The sequence below is a fragment of the Haliotis rubra genome, unplaced genomic scaffold (assembly GCF_003918875.1).
Source record: "Haliotis rubra isolate DU_JTF1 unplaced genomic scaffold, ASM391887v1 Scf92, whole genome shotgun sequence".
NCBI classification, from domain to species: domain Eukaryota; kingdom Metazoa; phylum Mollusca; class Gastropoda; order Lepetellida; family Haliotidae; genus Haliotis; species Haliotis rubra.
In genome coordinates, this window is record NW_025767657.1 from 485,706 (window position 1) to 508,749 (window position 23,044).

At 38.7% G+C, this 23,044-nt stretch overlaps 1 protein-coding gene across 2 annotated transcripts; it reads left to right on the top strand.

Annotated features, from left to right (window-relative positions):
• Nucleotides 1-1,448: 1,448 nt before the first annotated feature.
• On the top strand, nucleotides 1,449-22,511 carry LOC124264307 (fructose-bisphosphate aldolase-like). 2 transcript variants are annotated; one of them, XM_046699054.1, is made up of 8 exons: nucleotides 1,449-1,475; nucleotides 12,144-12,261; nucleotides 13,083-13,349; nucleotides 16,084-16,244; nucleotides 18,588-18,671; nucleotides 19,614-19,788; nucleotides 20,721-20,920; nucleotides 21,804-22,511. In XM_046699054.1, the coding sequence occupies exons 1-8, from the start codon at nucleotides 1,464-1,466 to the stop codon at nucleotides 21,894-21,896; spliced, it is 1,110 nt and encodes a 369-aa protein (XP_046555010.1). In that variant the 5' UTR covers nucleotides 1,449-1,463; the 3' UTR covers nucleotides 21,897-22,511. The 2 variants fall into 2 exon arrangements, with proteins under 2 accessions (XP_046555010.1, XP_046555011.1); XM_046699055.1 differs by lacking the exon at nucleotides 1,449-1,475 and adding an exon at nucleotides 7,747-7,880.
• The last annotated feature ends 533 nt before the right edge of the window (nucleotides 22,512-23,044 follow it).

Consider the following 23,044-nt stretch of genomic DNA (forward strand, 5'->3'; position numbering starts at 1 on the left):
TACCGGCTCCATCCAAAGCGCACATGCTACATTTGACATGCAATGGCCAACGAGCTTATTTTAAGGTGTGATTTGTTCCACTGGAAACGCTCCTTAAATCCTTAACATAATTCCTCTGTGTATTAACTATTAACTTACTTGCGGATTTTCGGTTCAAAACAAGTAGCAAGGTCGAAATATTAGATGAAATGCAAAAACGTTCAATTTTTTAAGAGTGAAAATACGGCCGATAGGGTAAACAAAGGTAAATTATTTATTACTACTTATCATTTAACAGTTAGTTTGGGTGGTTATTATTGATGCAATGTTGGTTTATTGTATGCTTTGTTTTGGATTTGTATAGATTTACAAATTAACCAATGTTTACAAATCGTAAAACCTTTACACCACAAATACGACAACAGTTATTATTAAAGCCTATGAAACTAGTACTAAGAAGGCATTTTGCGATTAGAAAAATCAAGTTAACTCTTTAACATTTTTTCTGTATACGAAATATGCTTCATATATGCCTACAGAGAGCAATACGGTCTAGATGGTGGATGCTGGTTATTATAAAATAATATTTGAAAATATCACTGGGAATTAGAAACTATTCGAAAATAAATTCAAAATTAGGGAATCAAGGCTGGCGACGAATCTGTGGCTGACATTTGTATACAGTGAACATCAACATACATGTAATTTAGTATATGGCTACTGGGGATGGACAAACTCCCGACCGGACAAAATCCCACCCAGACAAAATCCCATATGACAAAATTCCTTTGGACAAAATCCCACGTCAAAATCACCAACAAAGGACGAAGTCCATTTTTTATGTTATTGCTACCCTTCTGTCTGGCATTGGCCACAACATCAGATTGTGTTGATTAATGTTTTGAGTTTGCGTTATTAGTGCTTATGTGCTTATGATCAATACCAGGATGATGGATTATGTTATGACAGGGATAATCTACAACGTTATATAGTCTCCCTGGTTATGAGATTGCGGTGAATCAAGTTATTAGTGCTTATGTTCATCAACAAAGATGATGATGTTTAGAATGTTGGTTTAGATGATAACATGTACCATGAGATATACCAGGATGATGCATTATGTTATGAAATTGCGTTGAATTAAGTTATTAGTGCTTATGATCAATACTGTTATATCTATGAGGAAAATAAATAAATACAATGTATCTAAAAAAATGAATTGTATGTCATTTTTCACACCGTTGGGATTTTGTCCGCAGTGTGCAGACATTTTGTCCTGTGGGATTTTGTTCGGGTGGGATTTTGTCCTACAGCCAGGTTTCCACCGTTATACCGTATAATATAACGGTACAATCTTATCTCACCGAGAAGACATGTTGTTGTTGTTTAACCAAGCGGTTTGTCTTTCCTGACCTAAAGCGAAGAAGTCAGGTTATCTCGGTCGAGGTGAAGGTCGTTTGTGTCTACCCAGATCAGAGTTCACCATGGAGGTTCAGGTAAGTCGTTCTCCGATACATTTCGGGATATTTTTTTATCAGTTGTCATTTTACGTATTATTATTGTGTCACGTCTACTCTGTTCAAATGCATAATGTATAGTTGAATATGATAGATAAACCACATGTGGAAATCTACTCATGTAATTACATTTTGATTTGGTCCAAGGCTTTACTGAATGATTAAGTTCATGGATGTAATAAATTCTATCAACGTTCATGACGAGTGAGCGAGTGAGTTCGGTTTTACGCCGCTTTTAGCAATATTCCAGTAATATCACGGCGGGGGACAGCAGAAATGGACTTCACACATTGTGCCCATGTGGGGAATCGAACTCGGGTCTTCGGCGTGACGAGCGAACGCATTAACCACAAGGCTACCCTATCGCCAGCGATAATGATGAAGGCCTCCAACAGTCTGAGCATGGAACAAAAAACCTCCACTAGTTTTCAACGAAATTCCTCTAATAGTTTGATTGTCCCGCAACTGATAGTCATGTTTTTGTCATCATCGATTGTGATCGTCAGTAGCAGTACGCAGGAAAACATCTTTCAGAGAGGAGACAGTGTGACCCATTGGGCAGACATAAGTTTATTACGCATTTTGAATGGGAGTTTGTTTTAAGCTATATATGGTCATCAAAGTCCGATTATTTGTGCATTTGGGTGCCTCTTCTTTGAGTGGCATAATGAGAATCAGATAAGGACAGACTTTAAGGGTGAACAACTTCTTTTATTCGGGAGATGCGACGTTTCGATACAGATGGAAGTTTGTCCATAAAGTTTGTCCTTACCCACGTGGGCGTTCGTTGACGACCTTGGATTAGCCCTGCTTGCAAAAATAAGCGCGACTTTTCTTGCCACTTCTAACACAGAGGCAAGTCAAGATAAGCGGATAGTAGAGTCTTGGGACGTTAGGGACCGTTCATAATTTATGGCAATGGGGCCGATGATGATTTTTATGGAGGAGCATGTACAATGTGAATGTCCCCACCCACCCCCAAATTTTATGTACAAAGTAAAAATGACTCCTCCCCCATGTCATGTACATAATCAATGCCCCCCCTCCATAATTTTAAGCATATTTTTAAATGTTTAAATGCAAAAAATTGCTGATCCCGCACCCCACCCCTAGTACATGTGTAAAAATCTTACGACAATCACCCGTACTTCCCCAGACCCACCCTTAAAGCATCATCATTCCCTAGTCATAAACTTATTAAAGGTCCCTTAGTCTCTGACAACTTGTTATATATTTATATAATCTAGAAATGATAATTTCAACAAATATCTATTGATTTAGAGACTTTACATAAGTCTAATTTACGATCTACATTTATATTTTTTGGGAAAAATGTTCAATGTCATCTCACGTGTGTATTTTTTAAATCTAGAATCATTTCACTTTTGTCCCTCAATACGGAAACATGGCAATAACATATTTGCCGTTAACAGCAATCACTTTTAATCCGAGGTACGTACAGAGGTTGAAGAGTTAGTGAGTTGGGTTTAACGCCGCTTTGAACAGTTACTGTATTCCTGCTGAGGGCCCGTAAGTTTCACGAGGCTCTACTTCCGGTACCAGATTTCCGGTGACAAGCGTAATTAAAACTTTATTCAAGAACCAGTTGGTTCCAAATTGCGCGACCTCTGTGGAGACAGTCGTGTTATAGTTGTCTAATTTGGGGATGGTTAGATCGAAAATTTGATATTCCTGCAAGGATTATCGGTTCCTTACTGTCACCTGACAACCATGAGACCATTCGAATAGGTATGAATATGGGAGTAATTAAAACCTGATGTGATGCACGTGTGCACGTGACTCCGCCCCACTCATGACGTATTTATGATTACTGTGCACTTGGGCAGGGCACCACACACGTGTGCACGTATATCACTCTGGTGAAACCCACGAGCGCTGGTATCGTGATGACAAACAGGCATCAGCGCGAAATAGGAGATTTTTGTGGAGTAATGTGTTCACAAGGTGGTGATACATATAAAGATAGAGTTAGAATTGCTCTCCAGCAACCCATGTTTGTCGTAAGAGACGACTAACGGGATCGGGTAGTTGGGCTCACTGACTTGGTTGACACACATCTTATCTCAATTGCGTAGATCGATGCTCATGATGTCAGTCACGGGATTGTCCGGTCCAGAGTCAGTTATTTACAGACCGCCGCCATATAGGTGGAAAATGTCAGTGCGGCCATAAACAACAAACAAACAAGCTGATGAGTCATAGATAAAAATATTTAAATTGATAAAAAGACATTCTATTTCATGAAATATTTCTGGGGGCTCTAAGGTTACTTTTGAAAAAGTCTCTCGCTATTAGTGCTGACAAGTGTAAGTGCCCTTTTCGGTCGACCATACGATGAAAATATTCTTGAGGGGTAAAAAGTAAGGTATACCGAAGTTGTTTTCTATGTTTCAAAATTTGAAAACACTGATCGAACGTTTTTTAACCACAACTCATTCCTGGAACAGTTTGTGAAATAAATCTATGCATCTATGGGTTGGTTTCTATTATATAAGATTGTTTAAGGAAGACTGGAGTGAGAATTGAATTTGTAACCGTGTTCGAAATTTGTGCCGAAAACACAACAAACTTACTGATTTTTCAAAGATAAGATATCTAAAATAGCGACCATCTTAACATCCACAAAAAGAAACTGTACATTAAAAATGTTTCTAAATGGAACCTTCCCATGAAAACTTTAATAGGTGGATATTGAGATGATAAGAAGATGGTAGAACAGCGCGTGTTTAATGTCCACGACCCTGATATTTCGAGTCCTAGTGGGGTGCAGGGCTCTGTAAACACGTGGATGTCCGCCACTTCGGGAAGTGTTAACACGTCTGTTAAAACAACATGCCTCCACCACGACACCTGTTGACGGACATGTTTTCAGTATCACCTATGACGGTTTTCTACATGTCGTCACAGAGTCAGAATAGGTCGTGTGACGGGGGTGACGTGGTCGTTATACCGTATTATAGCTAACATACATGGAATTATCATGAAACGGCCCTCCTATTATCAGAAAATTCAAATTTGCGGGTCGATGCAAATGATATTGTACCGCTCAATATCAGTTCTGTTGTCAAGTGATGTCATAGTGGGTGCGTGGGCTTACGGTTCATTCGACATTGGCTTTGGACTGGCAGATATTCTGGGGCAAACAAGTCAAAGCGACCCGAATTCCCGCTTTAAATAGCGGTAATATTGGCTTTCTTGCTGGTGCTAACCTTAACAACTGCACTAAATAACTTTGTTGTTGGACCAAAACCGAACACTGAAAACTGACGTTGTGTCTGACTTAGTTTGACATGTTGCAGGCCATGGTCTTGTCAAAGGCCATGGTCGAATATCGTCACGTTCTGTTGTGACGTCACTGGAATTGTTCGATGACGTAATTGCATTCGGGCAGTAAACCCCGTCAGAAGTTGGGTTTGAGTAAACCTACAGTCAAATTCCTTCATTGTTTCCTTTTTATCCCACCGGCATGTAATGCGGTGGGATATAGTCGTCGCCTCGTCTGTCCGTCCGTCCGTCCGTAATCATTTTGTTTCCGGACCATAACTCAAAGACCGTTCGATATTTTTCAACAAAAATTGGTAGATATGTCAAACATAACCTAAGGTGGTGTCTTTTGCTATTTACAGATTATTGTCATTTTTATTTTTCTCGGTTTCCATGGACACGTTTTGGACTTAGTCTTAAAGAAGGGTGGGCTTCGTTTCCGGAGCATAACTCAAAAACCGTTCAATATTTTTCAACAAGACTTGGTACATATATCAAACAGAACCTTAAGTGGTGCCTTTTGCTATTTGCAGATTTTTGGCATTTTTATTTTTCCCGGTTTTCATGGAAACGATTCGGACTTAGTCCCAAAAGGAGGGGTTGGTGTCGTTTCCGGAGCACAACTCGAAAACTTCTCAATATCTTTCAGCAAAACTTGGCAGATACTAGTATGTGAGTCAGATCTTGAAGTGGTGCCGCCTTTTGCTATTTGCAGATTTTTGTGATTTATTATTTTCTCAGTTTCCATGGAAACAATTCGGACTTAGTCTCAAAAGGAGGGGTGGGCTTTGTTTCCGGAGCACAACTCAATAACCGTTCAATATTTTCCAACAGAACTTGGTAGATATAAGGCAGATCCCAAAGTGGTGCCTTTTGCTATTTGCAGATTTTTGGCATTTTATTTTCCCGGTTTTCATGGAAACGATTCGGACTTAGTCCCAAAAGGAGGGGTTGGTGTCGTTTCCGGAGCACAACTCGAAAACTTCTCAATATCTTTCAGCAAAACTTGGCAGATACTAGTATGTGAGTCAGATCTTGAAGTGGTGCCGCCTTTTGCTATTTGCAGATTTTTGTGATTTATTATTTTCTCAGTTTCCATGGAAACAATTCGGACTTAGTCTCAAAAGGGAGGGGTAGGTTTTGTTTCCGGAGCACAACGCGAAAACTTCTTAATATCTTTCAGCAAAACTTGGCAGATATGTGAGGCAGATCCCAAAGTGGTGCCTTTTGCTATTTGCAGATTTTTGTCATTTTTATTTTTCTCGGTTTCCATGGAAACGATTCAGACTTAGTCTCAAAAGGGCGGGGTAGGTTTCGTTTCCGGAGCACAACTGGAAAACTTCTTTATATCTTTTAGCAAAACTTGGCAGATATGTGAGTCAGATCTTGAAGTGGTGCCTTTTGCTATTTGCAGATTTTTGTCATTTATTTTTTTCATGATTTCCATGGAAACGATTTGCACTTAGTCTAAAATCAACTGTCAGATGATTTGTTCTTTCAAAGATGTGGGGGCCGGGGGGATATGTCATCCTCTGATGACTCTTGTTCTTTTTCAAAACAATTCCATGTATTTTAGCAATAATAACGGTAATGCTATTTTTTAAGGCATTATCATTTGCAGAAGCCCTCGGTCTATTTCAACCGCCTCCTTCGTCGGGCAGTTAATTGAAGACCTGTGGCTTCTACAAAAGATAATGCTCTCAAAAATAGCATTACCGTTATAATAATGTAAAAATAGTCTCAAAGGGTCGTTGACTGTGTTGGGATGGATACGTGCATATGTGTTCAATTCACTGATTACTGTTTTTACATCTGTATGATTACACGTGTATTTCCAATATATAGAGATTGATTTCATATCACTTCAGTTTCTCATTGTGCCTGCTATATTATATAATAACTGAGAGACATGTTTGCTTTTGCACTTCGTTTTATAAATGTTTCAAACAAACTAATGTGGAAACATATAAATACAGGGGCGGATCCAGGAGAAGGAGAAGGCGTCCACATACATAATGAAATCCAAAGGTTAGGGGGACATGCTTTTCAGGGAATTTTGTTTCGGGGAGAGCATACACCATAGGCGGATCCAGAGGGTGCGCGCGTGTGTGTGTGTGTGCACACACCCCTTTTGCCCTGAAAGTTTATTAAATGACCATTGAAACGCTGGTTAAAATGAGGTGTGCACCCCTCCTTTTCTCAATAGTGTGTGCAAACCCCCAACCCCCCATTTCTCAAAAAGCTGTATCCGCCCACTGATATAACGTGCATGCCTCTCTGAGTTTCCACGTGTACTGTTTACATACGGGTGTAATTTTACCGCCGCTATATAAATGGAATATCCTCGAGTGCGGCAATATCGCCACCAAAACTTGTTGATAGCGTTCTGGGATATATTTATTATGAACTGAACACAAATTACATGACCGTGAAGGAAATAGCCAACAAGAAAAGTAAATAAATACGCGTGCGTGTAAAAAATGTATGTGTTCATTCCTTCTTTGACTGGCATTCGAGAAATTGGGTAGATGAAGGATGAGGACTATTTTTATGGTTATACAACTTCTTTATTCTATATAGGCGACGTTTCATTCCTATTATTATAATAGGTTCAGAATCCACATGATTTATTTTTTGTGTTTATTTACATAATCTTTACAGAGATATATAATCTTTCTGAGGACTTTAGTGGTCAAAATTTGCATCACTGTCGGCGTAATATCAGGAAATTTATCAAAATATAGACGGGTTCCTTTTTCATCTTCCAAAACTGAATATCTTGACAAGTGTCACCGATTGTTCTGTTACGTGTCAATGGAGATATGTTTATGGATGCCTGGTTTATATTGACTAGATACAATGATTTGATTGAGAATGCTTTATAAATCTGTTCTTGTTTATTTTATTTGGTTCGTGCGCGCTTCATGCCAATATGAGCTCACCTATCCCTCCTTTCATGGAAGGGAAATGAGAGACGTTTGACCTGTGACCGTTGACCTGATATATGTGATGTCACAGGCAAACAGCCTCGTTCTCGCTGCCATTAGTCGTGTGCTCTTGTTGGAGTAGGTCGCTTGCCACTCGGGTGAAACATATTCTGTGAGTACGCAGTTTTGACTTCGTCAAATGCATTTAATTGGCACGTGGTACATAATGAGGGATATTCATAATGAGTGCTAGTTATTTATTTTGTGCACATTTGATAATGACTCGTACTTCCTCAGCGTCCTTGTAGTAGGACGAACTGACCTTGAACTAACTCATTTATACAGTCTAGGTCGTCCTACCTTGACGTATCGTAAGTTTGCAAGGACATTGTATAGATTTTAACTAAACACGCAGTCTGAATGGCCCCGAAAAATACTCATGTGAAACAATAACATGTAAATATTAGAGTGATTATGACAATACATTCAGGTTTATTTTGACCCAAACATGGTTTTATTGACGAATTTGTACCTCCTTGTCAGACGGATCTTTAATATTTATATATTTTGACAATATGTATGTAAACATAATTTAGTTTGCTGCACCCGTTTTACTGTTTACCCCTTAAGTCTAGAAATGGTAAGCCTCTCAACCACTGGAATAATGTATACATACCGAAATTGTTACTTTCATGCCTTTCATAGACGCTGGTTTACTTGACATGGGCCCAGAGTCAATGACGAAGTCAGTTGCATGTGTTCATTGATAGTATTGGTAAATAAACATGTTTACTACAAGCTTATTTGTTTGATAAACACCCTTAGAAGTAAACACAGTAAAAGGAAGTCGTTGTAGCCTTGTACGTGACGATGTGAAGCTATCCAATTCCACATCCTTGACAGAACAGATGACTTCAAGGAGTGACAAAACTGACGCAATACGGATTTAGGTGTTTCAGATCTGATGTAGTTCCAGGAACAAATTGCTTCATTTTATACATTCATTTAAAAGGACTTGTCTGAAAGTATAACTGTTCTTTCAAGAGAAGCTTACTTTACCTGTTTACAGATCATACAGAAGTAAGTAAAAAATATTCTCCTTCATTAGAGATGTGTAAATATAAGTCCATACAATATTGTACATGTAGAGAGGATTTAATCTATTCTACAACCACGTAATACATAGCAAAGGACATAATTCTACTGTTCTGTATTTTGCCTGCATTTATTTTATTTCCTTAGCCATTGTTCAACGTTCAGCATGGAGTGGTCCTTGTGATTGTCCTGATGTTTAAAGTTTAAAGATTTAGGCGTCCCCAGAATGAGACTAAAATTCTATTTACTTTTGGTGCAAACCCCAAGTTACACAGCTTAAGTATAAACACTTCCAACTGAGGGATTGATGAATATTTGATGCTCAGCATCATCATGATGTAGAATGTTGTAAATTCAAATTCACAACTAATCCAAATTCTGAGTCAAAATCTCGTAGAGATCTAATAAGCATGATAGGAATAACTAAAAAGTGTCCATAATGTCTATAGTGATTTTGCAACAAATCTTTAAGACCTTTCATGATGTTTAGCAAATTTTGATAGAATATTCTGTCATCTCATTATCAAAAAACATGGACAGAATGTCTTGATTAAAATTTACTGAAAACGATTCTACAGTGTTTGTCTGCATGCCATTTATATATGATGGAGATCTGTCTGTGATATATATCATGGTACACGTTCAGTGCTATATAGAAGACGTGTAATATAACTACTGAACCATCTGTGCAGTCACCAGATGATATTGATACATGTATCTATCACAGCCTGTGTCCTTGACCTTGATGTGTTAGGACATGTTTTTTTAAAGATCTTTATTAGTGTATGTGTTAATTTTTAGCAGTCAATTTATTGAATAGTCATGTTTTGTAACAAGTTAAATCTTCTGCGTGGCAAATCCATGATCTTCAGAAATTGACGGTTACAAGTTTTTTTTCTGATGACAATGACCTTGATGACTGGATGCCCTTGGCAGTGTGAAGGACTGTTGCCCTTCAAATTCGGAACAAAAGATCTGAAGGAATGTTAACCTTGAATTTAGGAATGAAAGATCTGAAGCAATGTTGCTCTTGAAGTTAGGAATGAAAGATCTGAAGAAATGTTGCTCTTGAAGTTAGGAATGAAAGATCTGAAGAAATGTTGCTCTTGAAGTTAGGAATGAAAGATCTGAAGAAATGTTGCTCTTGATCTTAGGAATGAAAGATCAGATTGGTGGGGTTCTTAAACAAATTGACTATATCTCAGTCTAAAACAAAGCTTACAAATGCTTGAATCTTGTCAAGGGTCTTGATTTTGGCAGTGGACAAATAGGTTCAAATCTGGTTTGAAACTGTTCAGATTTGATAAAATGACTAATCCTGGTACAGGTATTGTCAACATTTCAAACAAAATTGCAATGTCATCTTGTATGTATTTTACAGAGTGATTTGACAGAAATTGTTTGACTATTTGAGGCACTAGCATGACAGAGCAAGTTTTGGTGTTATTGAAGATCGTGACTGGCTAATTTTGTTTGGGAAATACTCTTGTCTCGCCCTGTCCCGCGATGATGGGGTGGCCAAGTGATTAAAGTGTTCGCTCATCATGCTGAAGACCCGGGTTTGATTCCCGATATTTTTACAACTTGTGACTGACTGACTGACTGACTGACTGAGTTGGTTTTACGCCGCTTTTAGCAATATTCCAGCAACATCACGGCGGGGGACACCAGAAATGGGCTTCACACATTGTGCCCATGTGGGGATTCGAACCCGGGTCTTTGGCGTGACGAGCCAACGCTTTAACCATTAGGCTACCCCACCGCCCCTACAACTTGTGAAGCTCATTTTTGGTGTCCCCTGCTCACTGAAGTAAACTGACTCACTGACCCTGTCCCATATTCATATAGTATTACAGTAATGCATTATATAATTTCCAAGACTGGTTACTATGTTATTTATTATGGTATTTGCTTGGAGTCCAAGGAGAACACAAATGAGACAATGAAGGACTCAAAATTACACAGAACTTGTGTGTGCCTAAGCACTGGAGCCTGTTTCTCAGGGGGGCTGTGATGTAGCCTATAGTTAACATGTCCGCTCGTCATGCCAAAAACCCGAGTTCGATTCCCCACATGGGTACAATGTGTGAAGCCCATTTCTGGTGTCCCCCTGCAGTGATATTGCTGGAATATTGCTAAAAGTGGCGTAAAACCAAACTCACTCACTCACTGTTTCTCAGGTGTGCCATTTTCGAGTTTGGTGTGCATTAGATTGCTCGACCAATGTTATAGTACAGAGAGATCATTTGGGTATTAAACTCCCTAATATATGTACTAATTGTTTAATAAAACATTCAACTGATTTGATCATGATCATAATAGTGCTGGAGCAATTGATCAAATAATGGGTCAATCGATCGATATCGCATGTCCGTCAGAAATGACATTACTTTTTCTTAGCATGACATAACTCTGACATTTGAAGGTGTCTATGTGGAGGTTGCGTTGTAGATGTAGTATACAACATTGCTGCAGGTTCCCAGCACTATAGAGCTTATAAAGGCCAACCAATTTGGATCAGGGTGTTTTTTGCACTAATCAACCTTGTCAGTAAGACTGTCTTAAGTCTATGTTAAGGTATGAGAGACTCCAGGAGTTACAGTCTCCTCAGCGCTAGGATTGCTTTGTACAACAGCACCCAAGTGGTCATGCTGGGTGACTTCGTTGTATGACTCATACTTGGATGGTTTATTTCTTGTCAACCAAGACTTGGCTTTTCACGGGCAGTATCTATATAGGTGAAAATGTACACGGCTCGATTTAAGGAAAAGAAAGCTACTTGTATCTGGTGCAACCTTAGTTAATATTATAGCCTTGCTGCCCTTGACAAAAACAGGTTGCACTTGTTGTTTAATATAAAATGATATATAATGCGTGATTTTTTGTATGGATGATTTAGCACATCAACTTGCATGGTAACAAAATTATTAGACAGTAACAATCACTCATGCACTATCCGTGTGGCTATCAGTCAAGCCAGTTCCACATTCTGTTTTCCAGCTGAAGTCAATGTTCTTTGAACAGCAAAATATAAACACCCATTGGGTGCAAGTTTGCATAAATATGTGGTTGCATTTTGAGGTTGCCCCAGTACAAGTTCCATATGCATAAGTCGAGCCCTAATGTAGCTTTGTGTAGCATTGCCCACAATCTGTTATATCAGACTCAGCACTGTGAAATCAGGTAAGATTTGAAACGGTCAGGATTATAGATGCAGGTAATGTACGCAAGACTTAATTTCATTACACAGCATTATGAGTATTACGATATTTCTTCTGTTTACATGACGGAGTCTAGGTTTTAAAAGCAGCTTGAATAAGGACTTTGTTGTTTGTTCCAGAAAGCCATGCCTGCTTTTACGCCAGCTTTGACTCCTGCACAGGAAGATGAGCTCCGTCAAATTGCCAATGACATTGTAGCTCCAGGCAAGGGTATCCTGGCTGCTGATGAGTCAACCGGTGAGCAGAATAGAATGATTGCAGATTTGACTCTTGTTTTGGTGGAAAAATTCAGTATTTTAGTCCCATTGTGGTTTACAAGATCTTTTTGATAAAGTTATTTGTTATTTAATCATTGACTTTTTAAATGAAATTGAATTGTTTGAAAAATTGTGATAAATATGTTTTGTAACAGATCGATAGCACAATCACCAACTGTTGAAGTGATGGTGTAAATCCAGCAAAGGACCATGCAGGAAGCAAAAGTTCCCATTGTCCTTAGCCTGATGATTACCTTAATTTACTGGCAATCTATTGCCTGTTATATGTTATATTGTCTCAAATTTGCAAGCTAGTTTTACGTCTATATCTGTGATATTTTAGTTGTTTTTGCCATCCTTTGTCCATAGGCCTCTGTGTCATGCATTTATAATTGTTTTTGTTACTTTATGGCTGAAATACTGCTGATGTGACTAAATGTTGCATTTCAAGAGTGAGTTCCATGATGAATGAATGATTGCCTATAAAGAAATATATGTTATATTCATCAGTGTTTGAAAATATGGATAAAACTAAAAGTCTAGATGTGCTCGTCAGAACATGTGATCTTTAGGTCTGAGGGTTCTCTGAATGCTAGTGTCAGATACTGTAGAACATTTAGAGGACAACAGGACATTGTGAAGGAAATGCATGATGTCCTTGTCCTTACATTTGTCAACCCAGTCCATGAACAACCCAACACATTAATCCCCTCTTTAGGCAAGAATGGATTGTCCAAAACCAAATCCAATCCAGATCTTGATGGATCAAGTTGCTAATTATGGTGAACATTGTATTTTTAGGCACCATGGGCAAGCGTCTCTCCGGCATCAACGTGGAGAACACGGAGGAGAACCGCCGCAAGTACCGGGAGCTCCTGTTCACCGCCGATGATGTTGTTTCACAGAACATCAGTGGTGTGATCCTCTTCCATGAGACTCTCTACCAGAAGGCATCTGATGGAACTCCTTTCCTGAAGATCCTCAAGGATAAGGGCATCATCCCTGGCATCAAGGTCGACAAGGGTGTGGTCCCTCTTGCCGGCACCTTCAATGAATGCACAACTCAGGGTAGGCTATGGTGATCTTTTGTCTGTCATCTTTGAATTCCCGTGAACACAGGCACTGCAATGAATCTACTATCAGTGAGAATGGTTTATGTGACGTTTAGCAATATGCCAGCAATATCACAGCAATATCACACCGGGGAACACCAGAAATGGGCTTCACATTGTACCCATGTGGTAATTCGAACCCAGATCTTCAGCATGACAAGCGGATGTTTTAACCATTACTGGCATTAGTCTACCACACTTTCCACTGAATCTGCTATTGGGGGAATAATACATATCATAGGTATTGGGTAACGAATACAGTAACAACACAGTTTATGTGTTATTCAATATATTCTGCGAGACAATAGCAAAGGAAATTATGCTTTGACCTTGTTGACAGAGTTAATTTATCAGTGACCAGTGATCACATTACTGTCAATTTAAATATAAGAAGTGTTTACTGTTATCATGCCTGACTTCGATTTGTTCCATATTTTGCATATCTTTGATAAATAACTCCCCAATTCAAATAAAAAAACAACTTTAAAGAAATATTCAAAATATTTGATTCTAGTGATCGGGAATAACAGATTGAATTCATGAAGGGAAACAGATCAATTTGTTGAAAACACAAGTGAATTGTAACAACACAATTGTCATCTTTTAACCGTGTCATTTCAATATTTACCGTGCCATGGCACACTAATTTATGGAGTATTTCGAACCCTGAAAACATTTTTCGGGAAAACAGCTCGTCTGTCTTGATTTTCACTCTTCTTGGACTAATAGACTGGTGATCATATTTATCCCTTTCGTATCTGGCTTTAGTAGACAGCATATAATGTCTAGTGCTTTTGATTACCTGAGAATTGGTCTCAGCTACTTAAAAAGATGTTGCCATAGATTTGGCGCAATACCTATGTCCTAAGTAAATGTTTTTTTCATCACTTCATCACTTTGTCCTCAGAATCTGTGTCTAGGAAGCAAAGATTGAGATGAATAAAGTCATGTTTTCTTCATCACTTCATCACTTTGTCCTCAGAATCTGTGTCTAGGAAGCAAAAATTGAGATGAATAAAGTCTATATTCATCATCTCAATCTTTGCTCCCTAGACACAGATTCTGAGGACAAAGTGATGAAGAAATAAAACATATTCATCTCAATTTTTCCCCTAGATGAAGAAAACATTTACCTAGGAAAGTATAAATAAATTCTTTTTTTCTACAGAAATTGATTTTAATAGAATTGAGACAGTTTAGTTGTCAAGGAAATCTGTAAACAATCTGACAAGTTGCTACATGTAATATTGTCTTGAAACCTTTTCTTGACAAGTGTGCAGCATAATGAAAAAGGAATCCTGTTCAAAATCAACTAATGATTTCGGTCAACTGGTACAAGCATCAGCTTAGTCTTTTGCTGTTAAATAATACTCAGCAACTTTTGGTAGTCTTGTACAAGTGGAATTATAAGGCTTTGTCCTGCAGTATATTCCTTAGAACTTGGTCCTTCATTTTCATGCGTAAGAAATGTGTTTTATGATGATTTTTCAAAACTTGTCAGAATTCATGCATCCAATCATGCTGAATAAATAGACATGCTACCACTTTATACAGTACCATTAAATCAGTGTGACACACAATAAATTCATTTTTGTTTCTTGAATATGAATGTATATGGTAACTGATCATATAAATTCTGATCATGTTTCCCACTGAATATTTAAGAGAAATTAAAGCTGCTGTAAATGACAGCCAGATGGATGCTATCTGAATGTTTGAATAAAAAAGTCTCTTACAGTTATAAAAGATACGGCAGTCGTAGCGCTACGAAGTTGCGGGGGATATAGAAACAAGTTCCATCCGTCCGTCCGTCCGTCCGTCACTTTGTCCAAAGCATATCTCCTAAACTATTCGTGATAGCTTAACCAAACTTGTGTCACATGTCAACCATGATCCCTAGATGTGACTTTTGGGGGTTAACCCAGATACAAATTTTATTTTTTGCTGTTTCCATGGAAACGTGACTTAGTCTGTGGCTATGAGAATGTCATCTTGTCCGGAGCAGATCTCCTAAACCGTACATGCTAGCTTCATCAAACTTGGTACACATATCAAGCATAATCCCTAGATGTGCCTTTTAGGGGTTAGACCCCGATATGAATTTTATATTTTGCTGTTTCTATGGAAACATGACTTAAGCTGTGACTATGAGGATGTCATCTTGTTGCATTTCAACTGGCTTCAACTGAATTTGGTGGTAGTGCTCCTTTCTGGGGCAGATCTTAAAACCTTTCAATACTCTCCTTCCACTTTGCTATATACACTCCAAAACATTTGACATAATCATAACTAGTAGATATATTCATAAAGAGTATTTTGCCGTTGCGGGGGATATGTCTTCTTGTTGTTAGTTGTTAATATCAACAGTACACATTTTTACAAAACAGTATTTCAGGATGTCATGCACTCTACCATTATTCTAAATAGGACCTGTATTCCTTTGCAGGGAGTGAACAGCAGCCAATCAAATCATATTTATAAACTGCTTCTATTAATACTGTTTGTGTCCATACTGTTAGAAAATATGATTGAGTTACATTCCATTGTACAGTTTCTTACTGTATAATTATATAACCTTCTGATAGGATACAATTCTTACACAAAAAGAGGCTCAAAATATTGAGATGCACTGACCCTTCTGTGAACTATGTGATGAATCTGAAGCTGATTTCTGTGATGCGTTCTTTCAGGTTTGGATGACTTGGGTACCAGGTGTGCCCAGTACAAGAAAGATGGAGCCCAGTTTGCCAAATGGAGATGTGTGCTGAAGATTGGCCCACACACCCCTTCCTACCAGTCCATGCTGGAGAATGGCAATGTCCTTGCACGCTATGCTAGCATCTGTCAACAGGTAAGCTGGCATTTACACTGTAGCCAATTTGATGAAGCTGGAGTCTGGTATAATTACCGACTCTTTTAAAAACAAAGTGTTTGTTGTTTAATGCCACACTCAGCAATATTCAAGCTTTGTGGCAGCATTCTGTACATAATCAAGTCTGGACCAGACAATCCAGTGATCAACAGCATTCGCTTCCATCATCCATGCAATAAGGATACGATGACATGTGTCAACCAAGTCAGCGAGCCTGACCACCGATCCAGTTAGTCACCTCTTTCGGCAAGCTGAGTTGCTGAAGACCAATTCTAACCCGGTTCTTCAAGTGTGAAACAAAAATTGACTCAGTACTGTATTTAGGCAAGGTTCTGATACAATAGTGGGTTAATGTAGCACAGTTTCGCACTGTTAGTTATTTTCTTCCTGTTGAATTCATGTAATGGGATAATACTCCATTATGGCAGGAAAATGTAATCTTATGATTTTAAGTCTAAATGTATGGGTGAAAATTTCATGTAAATATTTAAACATGTTGAATGAGATAAGAAGTAATTACTTGGACATAATTATATTAGTACACCAAATGGTAAATTTATGAAGCTTTATCAGAGTGCAATTAGTATCAGTTTCCAAAAACTCTCAAAATTTAGCTAGAAGTTCATGGAAACAATTCAGTCCTACATAGATGCTGTCAAGATGTATGATGTACACTATTCTCCATTAGTTTATTATTGTCTGTACATCTATTGAAGATTGTGTGTAGATTTTGGAAGTCGTGTTGTGTGAAAATGTGTTTGTGATGATGCTTTGTAATAGGGGTGTCACGATACACCAATCTCACGATACGATACGTATCACGATTTTAAGGTCACGATACGATACGTATCGCGATACATTATTTTCGCGGCCTGTTCATAGCATTACCTTACACCGGCAACGTAAGCTACATCTAAGCTGGTCTTGTATAATTTTACTATTTTGAAGGAGATGGATATAGCATAAAAATTTGAATCGATAAAGTTCGATACACTGAAGCAGTATCTTATCATATCGTCATAAAATGTGTCGATGCATCGATACATTCGCGTATCGCGACACCCCTACTTTGTAAGAAGCTCATTTGAAATATAACCAGTTCAAGCTCTTGAAATCATTTTCAGGGATTTACAGGACAGGAATTCCTGCGTCTTATACACATAAAAATTGACAATGGACGCAACAAAATTTATTAGCGCGTCCACAGGGACTCAAAAAAGTCCAAATACTTTTTGTAAAACTTCAAATCAAGTGACAATAAGTTATCACTGAGTTTGCTACTAGCTGGGTTATGGTATTATTTGCAATTTAATTACTGTAACAATGTGATGATCATGATACACAATACAATAACAGTATTAATAATAATATTTAAGTGTCTGGACCCCCATTTTGTGGTCCAGGACCCATGAAAATTAAGAGTATGAGTCCAAGGGATCCTCAAAAACAGGACTCGAGGTAAATCCCTGCATTTTGTTGCCAGCAGATAGGTTTGAGCTTGTACCCCCCAATAGTGTTATCATCAGTTGTGTCCTTCGTGTCTCCCATATGAGGAGTCAGAGAGATGAAGTGCCCAGTGACCCAAGGGCTGACCTTGAGGTGTCAGGGTCACAGCATGTGACCTTGGTGATTGTACGTCACCCTTACAACATGTTGCTATCCCTAATGTTCAGTTCAGTTTATTGTTAAGACCAATATCTCTTGTATGTATATCATATGATTGTTCCATTGCACATGCATAAATTGAATGTATTACATTTCTATTCTGATTTTAAATATACTATGCGATATCACAGATGGAATTTGTTCGGAGTCTTTGACACTTAATTAAACGTATCATATGGCTAGGTTTTTAAAACAATGGTTACAGAGGTCTAGCAAACAGAATATGCTTTTCATTTTCTTGACATTGAGAGTGTGAGGAGATAATGTTACGTTTACCTTGATGTATGTTTTACATGGGTACAATGTGTGAAGCCCATTTCTGGGTCCCCCTGCCGTGATATTGTTGAAATATTGCTAAAAGTGGTGTAAAACCATACTTGCTCACTCACTCACTGATGTATGTTTTGAAAACCAAATGTGTTATATTTGTGTAAAAAATCTCAGCCAGGCCTTTCTGTAATTCAGTACCTCAATAGTTTGGGTTCAAACAGAAGTTCTGATTTCAGGTTTAAAAGCAATTCAACTGATTGTATCTATGACAAATGAATCAATATCCTCAATGCATTGGAAACTAACAGCTGAATATAGGCTGTATTGTCAAGCCATTGACCCAAGTGTTTGCCTGGGTTATGTTCATGAATATGTATATTATTTCAGAACGGCCTTGTGCCCATTGTTGAACCAGAAGTATTGCCAGATGGTGATCACGATATCCAGACAGCACAGAGAGTCACAGAGCAGGTAAGACTTCAGCAGGATTCAGTCTTCAAAGGCAATTGGGCAGTGGGGTATCCTAGTGGTTAAAGTGTTTGCTTGTCTTGCTGAAGGCCCAGGTTCGATTCCCCACATGTGTGAAGCCCATTTCTGGTGTCCCCTGCCGTGATATTGCTGGAACATTGCTAAAAGTGGCGTAAAACCATACTCACTCACTATAAGGTGATATTTTCAGATGGTCTTGCGGTCTGTAGTCTGACCCCAAGGCCACAGTCCAAAGAATTTAACAGATAGTATTTGTTTTACACTAGTTTGTGCTCAGCATTAACATAATTAAGGGCATGAAAAAGTAGGATGTGTTGTCTATATCCATATATTCAATCCATATTTAACAAATAATAGGTGGTGATAAATACTATAAATCATTTGAACACTGTACTAAGTGTTGTAACCATACATCAATACAGTAATGTATTGTGAGCCTTGAAACAATTTACAACCCCTGGATCTCTATAAATGAACTACATTACATAAAGTTATTTATTGATGTAAAACGTGAAAAATACAAGAACCAGTTTATGCAGATCTAGTAATTCCTGGTTGGCTATGCATACTAAAGTATGCAATGCCCACAAGTATATGTTTCTTCCTATTAATATCCCCTCTTTGCTGTCTGAGATTTAAGAACAGATGATTCAGAGTTGTGATTCACCAGCTAAAAGGGAGAGAATATGAAATTAAGAAATATAGGTACTGTATCTGGATAACAATTGACTGCATCAGTACATATATCACAGGATACATATATCACTGCCTCATTATATCATTACACTTCCAGTACTAACACATTTCTGGTGTCCCCCGCCGTGATATTGCTGGAATATTGCTAAAAGCGTAAAACTAAAACTCAGTCAGTCAGTCAGTCAGTCAGTCAGTCCAGTACTAACATCAGCATCTTCTGTTCTATAGGTCTTGGCATTCACATACAAGGCACTGGCTGACCACAATGTCTTCTTGGAGGGCACCCTTCTCAAGCCCAACATGGTGACCGCTGGCATGAGCAGTGCTCAGAAGAACAGCAATGAGGAGAACGCCCGTGCCACAGTCCAGGCCCTCTCCAGGACTGTCCCACCAGCAGTTGCAGGTACTGTGTCGTCTTACTTTGGTTCATGGACGTTAAAATGAAACACCATTGCTTTGTTATGATTGCAAAATGAACAGTTGTTTAAGTGTCTTGTTGGGGCGGTGGGGTAGCCCAGTGATTAAAGTGTTCGCTCGTCACGTTGAAGACCCAGATTCAATTCCCCACATGGGTATGATGTGTGAAGCCCATTTCTGATGTCCTCTGGCGTGATATTGTAGAAGATTGCTAAAAGCGGCATAAAACTAAACTCACTCATTAACTTTCTTGGTAACAGCATCCACGTTTCAATCAATCAATCAATCAATCAATCAATCAATCAATCAATCAATCAATCAATCAATCAGGGGACTGCTCAATTCCAGGACACTATTCCTCAAAGTTATAATAACACTAATAGTGAACTCCTATATATCCTGGACAGCACCTATACACATTATCTCTAGGACATGTCACCTGATATTCATTTGTTAATGTTAACACTGGTTTTGGTGGTATAATACACTGCATGTTAGGACCACCAATTGATGTTTAGTGCCTTAGGTCTGCCATGATCTTGTGTTCACAGGGTTGCATCCCAAATATGTCCTGATTATAATCCTTCATTTGCCAGCACCATACTTTAGGCAGATGGTTACAGAAAGTGGCAAACAGTTAGAACTTTAGATTATTTTTTCCTCCCAAGTTAAGCTGGGTGGTGTGATAACCTAGTGGTTAAAGTGTTCACTCATTACCCGGGTTTTATTCTCCACATGGGTACAATGTGTGAAGCCCATTTCTGGTGTCCCCTGCTGTGATATTGCTGGAATATTGCTAAAAGCAGGCGTAAAACTAAACTCACACTCTCGCTTAGTCACTCACTCTCACATTAAGCAGACACTGATATTACGAAAATATTGTCCGAGTTAACCAAAATCCTACTGCTCCTGTTCCAGGTGTCACATTCCTGTCTGGAGGCCAGTCAGAAGAAGATGCAACACTCAACCTGAACGCCATCAACCAGTACCCTGGCCGCAAACCATGGGCTCTCACCTTCTCCTACGGGCGTGCCCTCCAGGCCAGTGTGCTTGCTGCATGGCAGGGCAAGGATGAAAACATCAAGGCTGGGCAGGGCGAGCTTTGCAGGAGAGCACAGGTCAGTGCACTAATTTCTGGTTTCAGTCAGAGTGGAGTAGCTTAGCGCTAAGACTACCTTAACTCTTTTAACGTACGGGAGTTACGGTAGCCTTAGAGCTAAGATCGCTCTATACAACGGGACCCAGTGTGGTGCATGTAACAGGAAAACAGTGTTTTTTGTTTTGCTGTGATATTTCTGGAATATTGCTAAAAGCCTCGGAAAACCAAACTCATTCACTCACTGGTAATATTGTAATGAAGTTATAACTTTAAGCATTTTGGCCATGACAAAGACCTCGTAATTTCATGCTCTATTTTGACAGATATTTTAAGTTGAAGTAATTGTATCTGAATCAATGAAGCTTTTGTCCTTTCTATGTCTATGCAGTATTGGGGGGACATATATGTATGTCATATTTAGGTCTGCAACAATTCAACCAGACCACATTCAATTTGATTTTTGATAATGGACCGTCAATTCGATCATTTTTGATAATGGACCTTCGATTCGATCATTTTCGAGTTGATTCTTCATACATCAGATTTCATTTAACTCTCAGACTCGGCTTTTTTAAGTGTGAAATCCATCGTCAACTTGGCGATGTCTACTAACAACAATTCTCATTGGATAATTTGCCAAGCATAAACCAATCAAGTTTCGCCTTATTTCAGCACTCGAAACTGCTCCAGTTGGAGTCAAAATTACGTTCCTTGGAAACAATTTTAAATAGGTATTCAAATATCGAAATAGTGATAATGGTTATCGAAAATTGAAACTAAGGTGTCAGATTTGATTTTTGATGAATCAAACCGAATGGTTGCAGCCCTAGTCATATTTCAGTTGCATCCCTGCCTCTGATTGAAATATATATCGGTGGTTCACAATACTTTTTTTGTTTCAGGCCAATGGAGCTGCAGCTCTTGGAAAGTACACAGGTGGTAGTGAGAGTGCTGCTGGCGGAAAGTCTCTCTTTGTTGCCAACCACGCTTACTAACCTGTTGACTTAAGAAAAAACACAAGTTATCTTCTCAAACTTTATCTGAAATTTTAGACTAAGCTCTGTGTATGTAGTTAGCAGTGGGATAGTGAATAGACATCAAACTGATGTTGAAGTGATGTCTAACTTCTTCACAGTACTACTCAAACTTACATCTCAACACTTCCTGCTTTATTTCACACTGGGTATGCGAAAATAAGCAATGCAATGGGTGAGTTTTAAGGGAGGGAAATCATTATTTGAGCCGGTTTTGTTTTGTACAGCTGTAATATTTGCTCATCCAGCCTTTAACAGTGTCTATTGTATATAATACTTTGTTCCATAATGTTTCTGTGATTCCCCTGTATTTGCCAATGGTATAATATTTCCTGTAGGCAGTTGTTTACAGTCATGTCTTTTTGTTTTGATTTATTTTTTTGAGAATACTTCATAAATGAGGGGTGGAAAACAAATGCCAGGAAATGTGATCATAAAATTTGTTCGTTTCTGAGGAGAATGACCCATGTATTACATTGCTACTGCATGTGGATCTAGTGATTGTTAAGATTTGTGATATCCACTTTGTATTGTCTGGATTGTTCCCAGTGTATCAGATAAACTGTTGAACAAACACTGTGGGTTTTGTTCTGTGTTCTGGGGCAGTTTCTGTGATTAAGCAGTTCCCTTTCTGAGGGGAGAGTGTTGGTGCACTCAAGACAATTATGTACGGGGCTGCTTTTGTTTTTTGCAGGGGTGGTTGGGTAGCTTAATGGTTAAAGCAATTGCTCGTCATGTAGAAAATACGGGTTTGATTCCCCACATGGGTACAATGTGTCAAGCAGATTTCTGGTGTCCCCTGTCGTGATATTGCGGGAATATTGCTGAAAGCGCATAAAACCTCACTAACTCACTCGGTTTTGTCTATGAGTGACTTTCAGCAGTTCCCAGCAACCAATGTTCCTCATTATAGGTGATCAGATTGAACAGGTGGTCAGACTTAGTGACTGAAAAAGAGGATCTGATCAAGACTATTAATTCCATATTGCCACCATACACCTGGAGTTTTACTCAGTGAAGGGCAGTGTGTGAAACAGTTTCCAAATTTTGCAAGTCAGTCGGCCAAGCTATGCCTGAAAGTTAATAGCCCACAAAACAATTCACTAGCC

Excerpts from the sequence above, each read along its gene's own strand:
- LOC124264307 (XM_046699054.1), top strand. Across the intron at positions 19,789-20,720 it reads TGTCCCACCAGCAGTTGCAG|GTGTCACATTCCTGTCTGGA; the intron begins GTACTGTGTCGT and ends CTCCTGTTCCAG. Across the intron at positions 20,921-21,803 it reads AGCTTTGCAGGAGAGCACAG|GCCAATGGAGCTGCAGCTCT; the intron begins GTCAGTGCACTA and ends TTTTTGTTTCAG.